Below are 15,485 nucleotides of genomic sequence, written 5' to 3'. Positions count from 1 at the left end.
GAATGGATAGAGCCCCAAAGTGCTAGAGGTACTTCCCATGTTTCACTCATGCATTGACTTTGTGGTTACTTTGACATTAGCTGGAGTAAACAATTCTGAAAAGCTTATACTGTGTAATTTTAGTTTAATGAAATACAGAAAAATGTTGGCATTAGTTTTCTGGTTACGGCCATATAAATCAAATCTGAGCCAAAAAAATTAAGAACAACTTGTCCTTAACTAACAGCAGAGTATTCATGAATAATTTTCTAGCAAAGATCTGATATCACAGAAGGCACATAGAGCATCTATGGAAACTTCTTTCCTTCCAAACTATACTAATAGAGAATTTGTAGCATGAAAATTTCTAATGCCTAGAAAATAATGGTTGGAAATGAGTTCTCAGAATGAGAACTAAGCATTTAGAAAAGAAAAAAAAATACTTTATGGTGAGTCTTAAATATTTTGCCACGATATAACAGACTTTGTTTGAAGCTGCAATGTCCACTCACAGGAGACTGAATGGCTCAAGGAATTTTGAGGGAAATTTCATGTCTAGGACCCACCTAGTTAAAACAATAAGGCCAGTTAGAAAATAAAAAAATTGCCACATTATCAAAGGTGCTGTATGCCAGAGAAGAAGGAGCAGGGTTCCTGAAGGTCAGYGTGGGAATGAGGAATGTCTGTAGCCAGACAAATACAGATTTCACCATCATTACAGGCAAGCAAATTGAAAGTGGTTCTGAAATTGTGCAGGAGGTTTTTTTTTGTTTTGGTTTGGGTTTTTTAAGCCCAGATTGAACTATGAGCTTTGGTGTGCTTTGTTTTTGCAAGCARTGTAAAGTGCAGCCACTAGAACACCATAAGCAGTTCCCCTTGTTTTCTAGTCCTCTTAAGTCCCCACTGGCTTCAGTAATTCTGTATGTTTCAGCAGATCTGTCTGAAAAACATTTGACATTTCTCTTGAGTATCTCTCACTCCTGGAACTGAATTTGCTGTTTCTGCCTGCAGTATCCTAGTGTCAATGGGTGTAAAGGGAACCTCAAAAGATTGATGCTGTGGCTGTTATCTGTATTGTGGGATCTGTTGTTGGTGTCATCCAGTTCATCAGTGACAGTGGAATGTGAGTGTGAGAAGAGCTGTAACGCTACAAGAATTCAGTCATTTATCATTTSAAGGAAATTACTAAAAAGTGAATGGACATGACAACTAATCCCATAGCTTGGTCTTTACTCTCTTAGTGCTTCAAGGACATATGAACTATACACCAGTCACGAGTRTGTCTTGAGACTTGTGCCCTTAGACCGAAGGACCAAGGCAACACCATGTCTGTAATCTCCCAGCTCAAGCACCRCATGGCATGACTGGGTCCTGTCAGAAACAAAGATTCCTGTTTAGGAGGAAGGGTATTTTATAATGTGACATGACMAACAGCCTAAAATCAAAAGCAGAAGTATTATGTTTTAGCTTCCTTGTGTCTTGTAAAAAAGTATAAATCATCATGAGCTTCAAAACTTAAAAAAGATTTTGAATTTACTCCATTTGCTCTRCCTGTATGTCTAGTTAAGACTGTGGAACCTGATGTATTCTGATAGCAAACAGATATTTCCAAAAGCCTTGAAATTATTCCCAAGAGTGTATACTTTTACTTTATCTCCACAGTCACCATATTCATAAATAAGAAAATTACTGTTTGAGTCAATACCAGCTCACAGAGGAACTGTGAACATAAGTCATTGAGAAAAYAACGACTCTGCTGGCTTTCTGCAGCTCAAGATTATGGAAGGAAATTAAGAAGGCCACTAGCTCTTTATCATTCTTCTGGGGGAGACTTCTTTCCTTTTTTTTTCGCTGACACTGTGCATGTGGTCACACAGCCCAGCACAGACACTGCATCCCACCTAAAAGGAACTTTCACAACTRGTTTTTGTCTGCAAGACATTCCTTACCCCCTTCTAATTTTTGAGCACAAGATAAATCTCAGGCTASGACTGATGAGGCACATGAACATCTATAACACCATGGTATGCTGGTGGGAGAGGGAGATGCTGGAACTGAGAGTTCACACAGAAAACAGTATATACATCTGTGCTTGTAGAGAATCGATTTGTTCATGGAAGATATGAGCATTTGACATTGCAGTCACTGCATTAGCACCCATGCTATCCAGACAGCTCTGAAGTGAAGTAATTAACACCACTTAACCTTRAAGGGATAGAAACAACTTTTGATGTGTTTAAGCACCTATTGAAGTTTGCATCATTTGGAGTTAGTGAGCAACTGAAATAGCCACTCCCATAAGACAATTTCATGTGGGATATGCAAAAAATATGGCATTTTTCTCTAGAATGCTAATRTATCACAATAAATTAGGAAGAATGCCTGCCTGCTTTATTGTTCTGAAGTTAAAAAAGATGACTCACTAGTAGAAGAAGCCTCGAAGGTTTGCTGCTGTACTTCTCTCAGGGAAAAATAAAAACCAACTTACATTGCACAGCAGAGTCACATGTGCCAAAAATGTTATAATGCACTAATAGAAAAGTAGCTAAATGAAACTGTGTTAGGCTGCTGGTTCCTTATAGGCCTATTTCCATAGGTAGTGTAAGAAAGGGCTTTCCAATTGCAAATAATACTTGTAGGGATGTCCTTGTGGAATAATCTATCTATACTGTCCCTTTTAGACAATCAATTGTGATAGCATAGGTAGTACTAATAGGCAGGTGGACTGGCCAGTGAGAATACTCCTACCAGTATTTACCACATGACTTTAATCAGAGATGGAACTGAAACGAACTTACGGAGAAAATACACAATCTTCACGGATTCCCTTAAGAACAACTGAGTATATATACTCCCAGCTTTGCAGACCTAGAGAGGACACAAAAGTCTTTAAAGATGGGAAAATAACTGTACAGGAGTAAAATGTTCTGATACATGGTTGAGATCAAAACAACAAAACCCAGAATACTGAGRTTCCAAACTCACAGTTCCCTTATTTCTACAAAATCAATACATGTACATGTTTGTGCTGGAGCATCTGAATGCCCAATTACGCACTCTGCTGCTCCGTAAAATGAAAGTGCTGAATGCTGTGTAACTTTATAGACAGACAGATGTATGTATGCAGTCAGCATATAGCAAGATCAAATTCACTRTGAATGCACACTGGGTAAATGGGCACCAAAAAGTATAAACAGCAAGATGTTTATGACATCTAATTTATATACCCATACTCAGTGTTTAATATAACAGTATGGTGTCCATAGGCTCTCAGTGGGAGAGGTGATCACATTCTGAGTACGTAGTAGATCTCTTGAGGTTCTACATACTGAGTACGTAGTAGGTCTCTTGAGGTTCTCAGACTTCCGGTGAGGAGCAGTCACTTGAGTGTGTGTGGTTGCTGAGTATAGTAYCAGTAACACAAATATTGCATTTAGAAACAGCTCCAGTTACAGAATTATACCCTGAAATGATTCTACACCCCCCCCCCCTTCCCCCCAAAATATTTAGACTTCAGTAAAATAAAGTGTATCACTTCAGGGAATAGGAGAGCCTGCCAGAAGGTACCGGTCATTCTCACTCAAAATCTGAAAATTTTCCAATCTGAAAATTTACCAGCTTTTACTTTAGTACTAACCTTGCAATTCATATTATTTAAGATTACTACTACAGTATTTATTTAATGAATTTGTCTTGATCCTAGATGATGAAAAAGATTCATTATAACTTGTTTTTAATTTTTGGAGACACCATTTCGTGTAATAAGATGGARCAAAATGTGCTGCCATTATATTTATTACTCTACATTGATCACAGAGTGAGCACATTGTACCAGTCGCAACTAAAAGAGAAAATAAACAGATGCTCGGTCCTCATTTTTAAATGCATCTTTAAGTGAAGGTTAAAGTTATGTGAAAGCTTTGTTGATACATCCAAGGTAGAAACTAGCTGTGAGGTCTGCAAATGCAGATTCTYCTCTAATGAAATCACAGTCCTACCCGGAACTTCTTGCATTGATTCAGGCTGATAGGAAGAATCAGTACAGCACTAACAGACAAGAGGACCTTCATGCACTCAGATAAACAAAACAGAGCACTGTTTCCACTTCTTTCAAGATGTTAGCCTTGATGGAAAACCAAGTGCTATTTTTAAGTTTTTCTGCACACGGATGAACTGGAGTAGCGGAAAAGCATTTGCTCGTAGTGTATTTGAAATCATATTTCTATTTCCCCTGTATTGTTTGCTGTGAAGATTATAATGTTTTCTTAAAATATTCAGGCGAAAGAAATACTTACGGAATAAAGAAAAAGGTCTTTCTCACATACATTCACAGTGACTTTTTTGAAGAGGAAAGAGATAAAAGAGAATAAAAAGATCTTTTTTTTTTTTTTTTTAATGGAGTGCTTTACTTGAGTTTCCCAGGAAACATCAACAGCTATTTGAAAGTATCAGTATAAAGTGCTGGTACAGTGAGTACTGTATACAAGTTTTTATTCTCTGAGGCCATTCAGCTGCTGTTATTTTTCAATGAGTAATTTATTTTTTATTCTTACCTAGATGACCCTCGGGGCAAACATCAAAAAAAAATCCGAAGCAAAACCCAGAATTACCTTAATCTTTATGCTGTAGATGGGCTGCGGACCCTCTGTATTGCAAAAAGAGTAAGTAAATGCAGGCTTTTAGTTTGCTTTTAGGGAGAGTCTTGACAAAGATTACTGAAGGTATTTGTTATTATATTGTTCTTGATTCATAACTTCTTTTTCATTTTATTCAGTAAAGTAGGAATGCCTTTGCATTATATTGACTGTGCCCTCACATACTCTTTGTAATAGGTTCTCAGCAAGGAAGAGTATGGCTGTTGGTTAAAAACTCATTTAGAAGCAGAATCCTCTATTGAAAATCGTGAAGAGCTTCTGTTTCAGTCAGCACTGCGGATAGAGAAGAATCTGCATCTGCTAGGTAATGAAATGAGAGCCGGACATGAAATTAAAATGTGATAAAAATTCTGAAGGCTTGGCTACGAAATCCATTCTTTCCCTTAAATTGTTTCTGACAGCACAGAAATTGGCTTCCGTGGGAGTTTATCATGGCTGTCATGTGCAGCACCACAAAGGAATGGGACATACTTAACATAAAAGACATACCCTGTTTTCCTTGCTCCTGCCATCGTTTTATCACCAGTGAAATGAGTGGAGTAATACCAGGGATGAATTTGACACAATATCATAAATGGGAACTGCTGCTCTAAACAAGAGAAGAACTTGGCCCATGCTGTCTACAGAATTTCATTAGCTCAGTGCAGCTTCAACATGTCAGAGACTTCCATGACTCCAGGGGCACCAGARACATGCATAAAAAAGCTCATAAACTGCATTTGTGAGACACATCAACTTGCATATACATCAGGTTGAGCACATGCACTCGGGGCCTGTGTACTCTGTGGCAAGGGTTTGCAGTTAAAATCAGTATCTGTAAAAATATTGTAAGAGCTAAGTCATACTCTTGTGAGTTGAGATGTTGAAAGCACTGAGATTCTAAAATGTGTGTAAATACACTATTACTGCATGCATCCAACTGTTTTCTCTGGCAAAGAAACTGGGAGAGCCATAACCCTGWCAGAGAAAACAACCTTCCCTAATTGCCAGCATGCCTTTCTCTAGGAGACATATCCACCTCACCCAGTTTTTAATGTATGTACTGCACATCTCTAAGGCTCAACATACAACCAATGGAGAGACAAAAAAGTGCAGTGCATTTGGTCTGACTTAGATATCCCCTTTAGGATTAGATGAATCATGCCCTTCAAGTGTCTGTCTCTTACCCCTGATTTAAAGGAAGGCATGAGTTGCCTAATTCAGAGCAGAGCAATTAAGAGCCCACCATGGGTGTACCTGTTGGCCCTGGCTGCACTCTGAGGTGAAAAAAATARAAGAAAAAAAAAGTGAAATTGAGCTGCTAGACAAATAAGTGAGCTCTAGCCAGTACTAAACTAATGGCTCAGTCCCCAAGAAACTCACACTGTGAGTTTGTAGCTCGCAATGATCATTCATCATTAGGTCGTGGGAATAAAAATTTAGTCTGAAATATATTTTCTTTGTTTGGATAGCAATAGGTTTTTTCCAACATGGCCCTAAGATTGTGTTATCCCATAAATGACTGGTGCTCAGACTTAAGTGGATTTCTATTCTTAATTGGGTTTTGTTCAAGGAACAACCATAAGAGTAATAATTAGCCAAGAAAAGTTTATTTTGTTTTTCCTGTTGTTCCAGGTCACTTGCATATCTGTCACTTCCACATTTACAAGTAGCAGGGCTTGCATTTCCTCACATYGAAGTCTCTGTGAGACTCAGTGAAGCACTGACGTACCAGTTGTAACATTGAGTTTGGGTCCTGAGTGGCTTTTTGCCACTTTTCATATATATGAAAATTTTGTCTCTGTCAACTGATTTATGTAAGCATAAAAGAGATACCCAGTCTCTTATAMACAGGTAGAAAGATGAATTGAAATCATGAAAAAACATTTTACTCTCACACCATGGCCAACAGATTTATGATTTACTCTCTGCTATATCTCATTTAGCCACCAGTGTCTTTCTGCAAGAGCAAAGAGCAGCAACAAGGCACAAAAAGGTTTATGTCTGCAGCCTAATCTGCTGTTGCCAAGCTGCAGTCCTGCTGTTATTCCACTTCAAAAGGGAAATTTCTAGTAACCCACTCTCTTCCATTGAGAAAAGGCAGTTAAGTCCCTTAGGAATTGAACCTACCTCCAAGAACCAAAACCTTCTCTACCAACATGTTGTAGATACAACATGTGTGTATCTACACAAGTGTTGTAGATACAGAGCATAGAGACAATAAGCCTTGTGATACTCTAGGAGTGGCATCTGGTTGCTTTTGAAATTCTGAATTCTGGATTTGTTGATTGTTGATGCAAAAGTTTGCCAYAGCTACTTTCCTCTCTTCCTCCTCTATACCCCCAAAAAGCTGCCAAAATCTTGCAACTATTGGTAGTTAAGCTGTTTCCCAGTAAAAGTGACTGCTGGTTGTTTTGTTGGTTTTTTTTAAATCTAAGCTTAAAATTTCTGGGGAACCCTAAGTGTTCATTTAATATGGAATATTTTGTTTTTTTAATGTGCTTAGGTGCTACTGGCATAGAGGACCGTTTGCAGGATGGTGTCCCAGAAACCATTGCAAGCTTGCGCAAAGCTGGGCTGCAGATTTGGGTTCTTACTGGAGACAAGCAAGAAACAGCTGTTAATATTGCATATGCCTGCAAGCTACTAGATCATGATGAAGAAATCATCACTTTGAATGCTGAGTCACCAGTAAGCAGATCCAATATACAAGTTTACTAGTGAACTAGTTTTGCTTTGATTTCAACTTGGATAATTAAAAGTTTGATGGCTTTTTTCCTTTTCCTCTTTTTTTTTCTTCTTTCCCTGCTTCGTCTGCAATTTTCAGGTAGGACATGTCTTTGAATACTTCTCAGTAAATCATGCTTCTAAACCGTAGTCTCATGTGTCATAAATTTACTGAAAACATGTAACTGTGTATAGTGAACTCCACCATGAATGAAAATATGCCATAGCTGCATAAATTACATTCTTCAGTACGCATTCTCCAAACATCCCTATTTCTTTTTATTGGCACTGATGGGTCTAAAAGGCAACCTGTTATTAAATACGTGTTGAGAAAGAAAGCGATAGATAACCCATTGAGCATTTGTRTTTTATTTTATGCCACTGAAATGTAGTTTTCAGATAACACAGTYATTCGTGTTTTCTCAGGTGGCTTTTTCTCTGGAGATAGAAGCAATACTTAAATTTYGATGCTAACACTGAGAGGCAGAAAACCACTTCTACCGTAATACTTTGCTTCCTAACAGACTTTTTCTAATCCTTCTGAATTACTGATCTTTCCTGTGCTCAGCTTGTTGCAAGCAGTCACTGAGAGTTTACTGATACGGTCTAACATACAAGGAACCAGACTGATAGTGCTGTAGTCCTTTTATGGGGTGATAAAATTGGACTTCAGAGCAGCTGAGTAGAGGTAGGCCATCAGTATTCAGCTCCAACTTCTTTCTAAAAGGARGAAAAGATAACAGCATTTTCCATTCTTGGGTGCATCAACTGAACTGGTAAATTGATTTTCCATGGCTTTTCTTTTTAGTCATACTTTGCTGTAAGACCAATAGCATTTCTTTTAAATGTCCTTATATTCTCAATAACATTTTCTATCTGAGTATGGCTAGGAGAGAGWTTTCAGCTTAAATAACCTTTAATTGGCCTTTAACAATACATAATTCTTTGATCTGAGTTGTGGGCGTATACATGGTGTTCATCACCATAATGGTGTTCATCACCATACTTAACATGGTACCAATTATATATCATTTCCCAGCACTGTTATTCTGAGAAGGAGCTAAAAGAAATTAATTAAGCATACAAAACTGCATGTTAAAGAAGAATTATATTTTAAACCTTTCTAGTCTTTTATTGTTGTCATACCTTCGAATTCACCTGCAAGAATGAAGTGTGTTCAGAACAAGTAGAAAAGAATATTATTAGAAATTAAAACTTTACCAGCATAGCAAATAATACATTCCCTATATTAGTTATGGCTAAAMATACAGAAAACAGAAGACTTTGAATACATGTTCTTTTCTCTCAAGCATTTTTATTTTGAATTTTTTTTCAGGAGACATGTGCTGTCTTGCTGGAGCAGTGTCTGCAATGCGTAGAGTCTAAATTTTCAAACAACACAATAGACGAAGCTACTGGAAACATGACTGTTGGGTTCACCCCTTTCTATCCACCCCCTTCCTCTGTGCTTTCCAGCTTGGGCCTAGTGATTGATGGAAGGACTCTAGCTTATGCCTTGGAACCTACGCTAGAAGATAAATTTCTTGCACTGGCCAAGCGATGCCGTTCGGTACTGTGTTGTCGCTCAACCCCACTTCAAAAGAGCATGGTAGTGAAACTAGTCAGAGACAAACTCAAAGCAATGACCTTGGCAATAGGTAAATACCTCAGTTTAAACTAGCCTGCCTTGATGTACTCTGTCTTGAAAATTTTGATTTTTTTGACTTCAGTAGGACGGACCCTCGCAGCTGCCTCACAACTGAAACAGCCTTCCAGTTTTGTCTGAAAACTTGTTGGACAATTCTAATATATTTATTCTAATGTATTTACTCAAACCCAGGATAGAACTCTGGAGTAGCATTTGGGATTTCTTCCTACAGAAGTTAGGTAATCAGGACCCAGCTATTCTAAGACATTATGACATGTCTGAACACAGCTGTGAAGAGCTGGGTTATCTGATGCTGCACAAAACATCATTTTGCAATCACTGTATTACACCTAAAAAATTTGTGCTGAGTGGTGTTTTACCTGATCATGCTTAAACTCAAGGTTGTGTGTTTATTATCACAAGTCAGCCATACTGCACAGAGTATGACTTGGCTTTGTTATTATAGAGTGGATTTACAACTGGCATCATGCCAGCACTTGCACTTCTTCCCACCTAATCACTCAGTTGGCACAGGGGAGGCTTTGGCAGTCAGTSTGTCTTAAATTTGACAGGATCTTTCATGTTGCTATGATTTTATACAATTCAACCAGCTCTTCTTTCCCTATCTCAAGTTTGAGTTCATGTTTCATTAGATGATATGATTTCAGCGTATACTTTCACAAATGTCTACCTGTATTGGTTAATTATAGCTGGAACACATGTGGGTGGGACCTGTCCATGAGAAACCCTAAGTACATATARTAATTGCCAGACTTGTGTGACATCGACATCACCAAATATGTGCTCATTATCATAATCTTCATGCTCTCAATATATTATATCTAGCTCAAATATGCTCCCTCCTACTGAATTTATATCTTTGGCTAACTGACTGTGGACCTGATCATTTGCATATGTTGTAAAAAAAAAGGTCTGGCTCTTTAACTTGAGTTATCCAGAATGCTTAAAAACACTAGTRGAGACTGGGCAGCTTGTATTTTCATTCTTTCTGAGCACCTTGAGCCTGTAAGTTGAGTTCAAGCTCCTGCTCTGGCTCAAAACCTAGCTGTATGCACCCTCCCTTTTAACCAACGTGAGCTAATTTGGGGTTGTGTCACACAGTCACAAAATCATCAGTTTTTTCTGGTGAGCTGGTACCACTCATTCATGCCAACAGCAGGGAATCTGGTGAGATGTGGTGTCCACCTCATCCACTGAAATCTAAAACTGAGTGGCTTGTGATAAGTCATGATTTTGTTTTCCACTAGCATACTGGCTGTAAATTTAGGAAGTTAAGAAGCAGATCCATGTCTCATTCTGGTATCCTGTCTAAGGTACACTTGTGATACCACAATTGGAAGCAGAGTAGCAGTTGGTGGCTCTGCAACCCCTCCAATTAAATCTACCAGCACTGGGTGTGTTAAAGATCTTGGACTGGTTAACCCTATTCACTTGACTTTTTCATTAATTCATTTACTTTTAAACTTTTTTTTTGTATTTTTACAGTCTAGACATTCTCATTGGCTTTTGGCCTCCTTACACATTCTTAGTCCTACCTGATTGCAGGCAGACTGCTAATCAGTAAGCAGAAATATTGGGAAGATCATTCTTAGCCTTCCACAGTGTTACTGTTTGTGCAGTTCAGGCTGACACCTGAATTTTAGGTATTACTAAAAAGAGACAGATTTTTTTTTATTKTTACTTTCCTGTGATAAAAAGGTCTGCAAAGATCGGAATGTCTTGGAAACTTTGCAAATTTTGAACCTTATATTCTAAAGATATATCCTTTTCTACCACACATCTCCCTTATATCCAACCAACACTTAGTTCATGTCTCTCTTACTATACTCGACAAACACTTAATAACAACTGTTTTTCCTTTGCTTTGTTGCTGCTAATAGTTTTTGGTCTACTAGTGACAACAAAACTGTATTTTGTCATCTTTAGGTGATGGTGCTAATGATGTCAGCATGATCCAAGTGGCAGATGTTGGTGTGGGGATCTCTGGTCAAGAAGGCATGCAGGTAATTTTGCTCATCCAGTGAAAAGCACTCCCATGAGGAGGTGAAACAGCCACCTGCTGTAGGTCAGATTGTTCAGATTGCCTCTGGATAGTCAGCACAAATAAARGAAAAGCAGCAACTTGTGCTGAGGTGTGCCAGTTGTGTGTTATAAGGGTGCTTTCAGCTTCAGTTTGAGCTCATGCTTGTTCTCAGGTCTGTGACAAGTTTACATGCACACTACCTTCCCAGAAAATTGGACTTACCAAATCTGTCTAAGCAATATGATTAAAGAAATAATTAGTTAAATACTTGTTTGAAGGAGAAAAAAAATGCTCAGCWATGCATTATTTAGGGAATAAAGATTTATCTTATTCTGGGTTTTATTCTCCCCTTTATTGGTTGGGTATACTTCTATGGAGTGGCTGCACAAGTCAGTACAACTGATGCAGCTTATTTGCATRGTGTGGTGGTGACCCTTAGCCCAGCCACCCACACACCTCACTCACTCAGCTCATTCAGACAGCAAAACAGTAAAGAAAGTAGAAATTGCAGCCSTTTCCAAAACCACTGCTCCTTACACCTTACAGCAAGTCTTGGGTTTGGCCACTTTTCCAGTCACACGGAATAGCAGGATGAGGGCACTTGCCTTGTCTTCTGGATGTGTTCTGCCCATGATTACTGCATTTACCACTGTGTAAGAGGCACTTCTCTCATCCCCAGAAGAGGGGATGTGTATTGGATGGGATGTTTGTATTATCTCAGCTTCTTCTACAGCCAGTGCAGTTCAGTTGCAGTGCTAGGACCAGACGTGGCAGTAAGACACAGCAATTGAGGAAGGAAGCTCATTTCCACAACCTGCCTTGTATTTGGGCAGCTTGATTGCATGAGAAAACAGAGTAGCTGAGTATATGTCAAATASCTCTACAGTGAAAGTGGGAAGTGTTTTCATCCTGAGGACCTGAGCAGATGAGCATGCTCCTTAACTTAGTTACCAGTGGGTGGTTCTCTGACCCAAATTGTATTTTTTGCAACATTGGCTGGATGTTTTACTCAAAAGGGAAGAGAGGCCTCCTTCACACAGTGCACAAATTGACTGTAGAGTTTTATTTCATGGGATTTCATGAATGCTATCATTTATTTGGGTCAACACGCAAACTTGTGAAACAAAAATTTAAGTGAGCTATGAACTTGGGTGTCAGCTTTATGCATTTTCTGACTACAGATCAGCAGAAGGTAGGACAGCTCACTGGAGAAATGTCAGTAGATATTTTCTTATTTATCATACACTTTTCAATGTGTATGAATCCTCAGATCCTCTCTTAGCAATTTTTGGAGGCTAGATACCAAAAACAGGGTTCAGCCTGACCCAGCAGAACTATTCCACTTGTTCTCCTCGTAATTATCCAGGGGGTTCAGTCCCAGTAACCTCCAGGGCCAATGGAAGGCCAGTCAGTGCTCTTCAAATAGACAGTTTTCAGGGCTGAAGTCCATGAAGAATGATTCTCTGAATATGTTAGCAGCTGTAAATTAGACTCAAAAAAAGYTTCTGTAAAAAATTTTAGATGCTCATTGGCATCCCCGCCATTGACCCTGTCAGTCTGCCGTTGGTGGTGGCTGTAGAGATCAGGAGAARAGGAATTCCTGAACTAAGTTGATGCCAAGAGTTTTTGTTGTTCCCCAGCCTCCATCAGTTTCCAAGAGCTCTGCGTAGCTTTTGCAGTATCACTCTGCAGGCAGTCGAAGCTCCAGAGAGCTCAGAGAAGGCCRGTATTGTGGACTCCCCTCCAAACCTCTCAATTCAGAAAAGTCTGCTGCAAACTCCTGGGGTCTCATCGCCTCTTATGAACTTACCAATAAGCTCTCATCATCTAAATATTCATTCAGATCACTTCTTTTTCCTAATGCAGACATATAGTGCTCATAGCATTTTTTTTKACTCCTCACCTCTTTATGCCACTTTCAGTTGAACTCATACACTTAACATAACCAGTCCTCAAATCCCCCTGGCTTTTGCAGTGTATTCAGGTCTGAAAGCTATTTTCTCATTAACTCATTAAACCACCTGKTTTTTTTCTAAATGAAAGTTTAATAGAGTGGAAAATGTTTATAGATCCCTTCTCTTACTGCAAATCCTAAGGAACCACACAGACCTCTTTACTATAAACAACTGTCAGAATCCTACACACGCAGGTATTCAGAAAGCGTTGAGCATTTACATGTCTAAGACAGCAATACTGTCTGATTTATTTTCTTTCCACATTCTGTGGAAGCATGTGGAACTGGAAGAAAAATGAAACGTGAAATTCAAGGGGGTATTTTACGACTAAGTAAACATGCAAATGTAATTGAATAACACCATCCTTTTCTCTGTATTCCTCACCATAATAAAAATGGGATTAAAAAAAAGGAAAAGAATTGTGACACCACAGTGTGCTGTGAGGTACTACGTTAGAAGCACAAATGAAGCTAACAGTTTTGTTTTGACATTTGAATAGGCTGAGATGGGGTGGAGGACAAGGAAGCAGACATAGCATAGCTCTGTTCTCCTCAAACTGCAAGATAGCTTTATGTCTGCAGACAAATCAGACTTCTGTGCAGGAAGGTTACAACAAGTGTGTCTCAGTACCTGAGAAATCTTAGCATGTGTCAACTTATTAAAAATTGTTTCAGCCCTTATATATATCTACTACTTAAATTGCAATACATTTTTGCACCTTCTCTTGCATACTGTTTTAAAGTTTATTTTAATAGCTTCTACTACCACATACCTGGAAAACTGAGCCCTTTTAGAAAGTGAATTAGGAAAACTTAAAAGGAAAGACATCTCTTATTTAAAAATACAGCCAAAATATATTTAGCAGAGTGTAAGGAAGATAGGGCTCCTTGGAGGTTTTCACTTTTCCTCCTGTTTTAGGTGAATGAAATTGTGAGAAGAAGTGTGATACGAAAATAGAAAATTAAATGTAAAATAATATTAAGTGAAATCTTAGTGTGATCCTAGGGATAAGGAACATCATGAAACAACCATGATAGCACAAGGAGGTCTCATCTACATGTACAGTGTCTTGAAATTTAGTCAGAATTAGAGAGAAACTGTGTGATTCATTTTGTCAATGTCATCTGACAGTCTGCACAGTCCCAGAGGAGTCTCATCTAGTGTGATTTTTTATCATACACAGTTACAGAAAATGTKTGATTTTAAAAATCTCTCAAAATACTGAGTCTCCGAACATCCAAGTAAACTCTATAAATCAGGACTGCAAATGTAATTAAACAAATACTTTTATTGTTTTGTCTTTTAAAGTCAAATACTTATGATGAAACCACTTAACTGTGATTTTCTTAACTTATTCTCTGGAAATTCATTTTGCCCTGGAACTACTCAGTAGTTTTTACAGAGAAAGATGTTACAGCCACCARTTTCTTCACATATGGACCCTGAGCCTTCATGTTCGTGCAGTTGCAATTGCCAGCTATTCTTCCACCTCTTGCTTTTTGTTGTTGCTCGTCACCATCTGGAATGTAGGCTGTAATCTCCTCTGGGTGAGGACCAGGTTGCCTTGCATGTCCTGCCAAGCTGTAGGGTTTGCWCATGAGTATTACAAATGCATGCAGCAATGGCTGCATTTCATAAGCACTCTCATGAATTTCATTCTTCACATGTACAACTTCCACTGATTGTAGGAGTGGAGAAGATGACTAGATTCATTGTTAGTGTTGAAAGTGGTGCTTTACAATAATGATTCTTAACTTTTRTTTTCTTAAAGGCGGTGATGGCAAGCGACTTTGCAATCCCAAGGTTCAGGCACTTGGAGAAGCTTTTGCTTGTTCATGGCCACTGGTGTTATTCTCGACTCGCCAACATGGTGCTGTATTTCTTCTACAAAAATGCAGTAAGTGTTTGACTTGGCAGCTTTATGGCACCACATGTTTCCAGGGTTTATTTTGTGCTAAGTGAGCATTAGGTCAGCCTTCAAATGGTTTATAAATAAGCTGCAAAGAAATTTGCAGAGCTGAAAGACAGCTGGCTGCCATTTGCAGGAATACGGGACTCACTCCATAACAGCTACAGTGTGCTGCTGAATGTGCAAATTAGGTAACACAAATAACAAGCACTGCTGAAGAAAAGTTTCTTTATAGAGCAGTTTTGCAGAAGAATTCAGCTGCCTGGATACAGGACTCTTCAATGCCAAAGCTATCCAGCATTGGTCCCAAGTAGCAGTTGAGTGTGTTTTCCTGACTGCATCTCATAATTGTTTATGAATCACTGTACATATTTCCTTGTGACTTGAGATAATTTGAGTCTTCTCTATGTCTCAGCTCCAGAGACTGGGAAGGTTTCTTTTTTTTATTTATCTTACTCCCAACTAACCAAAGGAGTTCATCAGAAAGGAAGTACACGGTGGTAAAGAGCAGACGACGRGTCTGTGTTTCCTCCCTGGTGTATGAAACAGGACTCAATCCAGTACTGGGCATTGAGCCAGCAGCAACTCA

At 38.7% G+C, this 15,485-nt stretch overlaps 1 protein-coding gene across 1 annotated transcript in view; it reads left to right on the top strand.

Annotated features, from left to right (window-relative positions):
* The window catches only part of ATP10A (ATPase phospholipid transporting 10A (putative)), a 114,377-nt gene that overhangs the window by 86,648 nt on the left and 12,244 nt on the right, over positions 1-15,485 (top strand). The window contains exons 11-16 of the mRNA XM_057368086.1: positions 4,537-4,640; positions 4,812-4,938; positions 7,120-7,304; positions 8,677-8,998; positions 10,936-11,012; positions 14,759-14,884. Of these exons, the coding sequence (XP_057224069.1) occupies positions 4,537-4,640; positions 4,812-4,938; positions 7,120-7,304; positions 8,677-8,998; positions 10,936-11,012; positions 14,759-14,884 (941 nt within the window). The remainder of the gene's footprint in view (positions 1-4,536; positions 4,641-4,811; positions 4,939-7,119; positions 7,305-8,676; positions 8,999-10,935; positions 11,013-14,758; positions 14,885-15,485) is intronic.

The sequence above is a fragment of the Malurus melanocephalus genome, unplaced genomic scaffold, assembly GCF_030028575.1.
Source record: "Malurus melanocephalus ecotype Western Australia unplaced genomic scaffold, MMel_1.1 scaffold_88, whole genome shotgun sequence".
NCBI lineage: Eukaryota > Metazoa > Chordata > Aves > Passeriformes > Maluridae > Malurus > Malurus melanocephalus.
The sequence above is the reverse complement of the archived record's forward strand: the minus strand, read 5'-3'. Positions and strand labels throughout refer to the sequence as shown.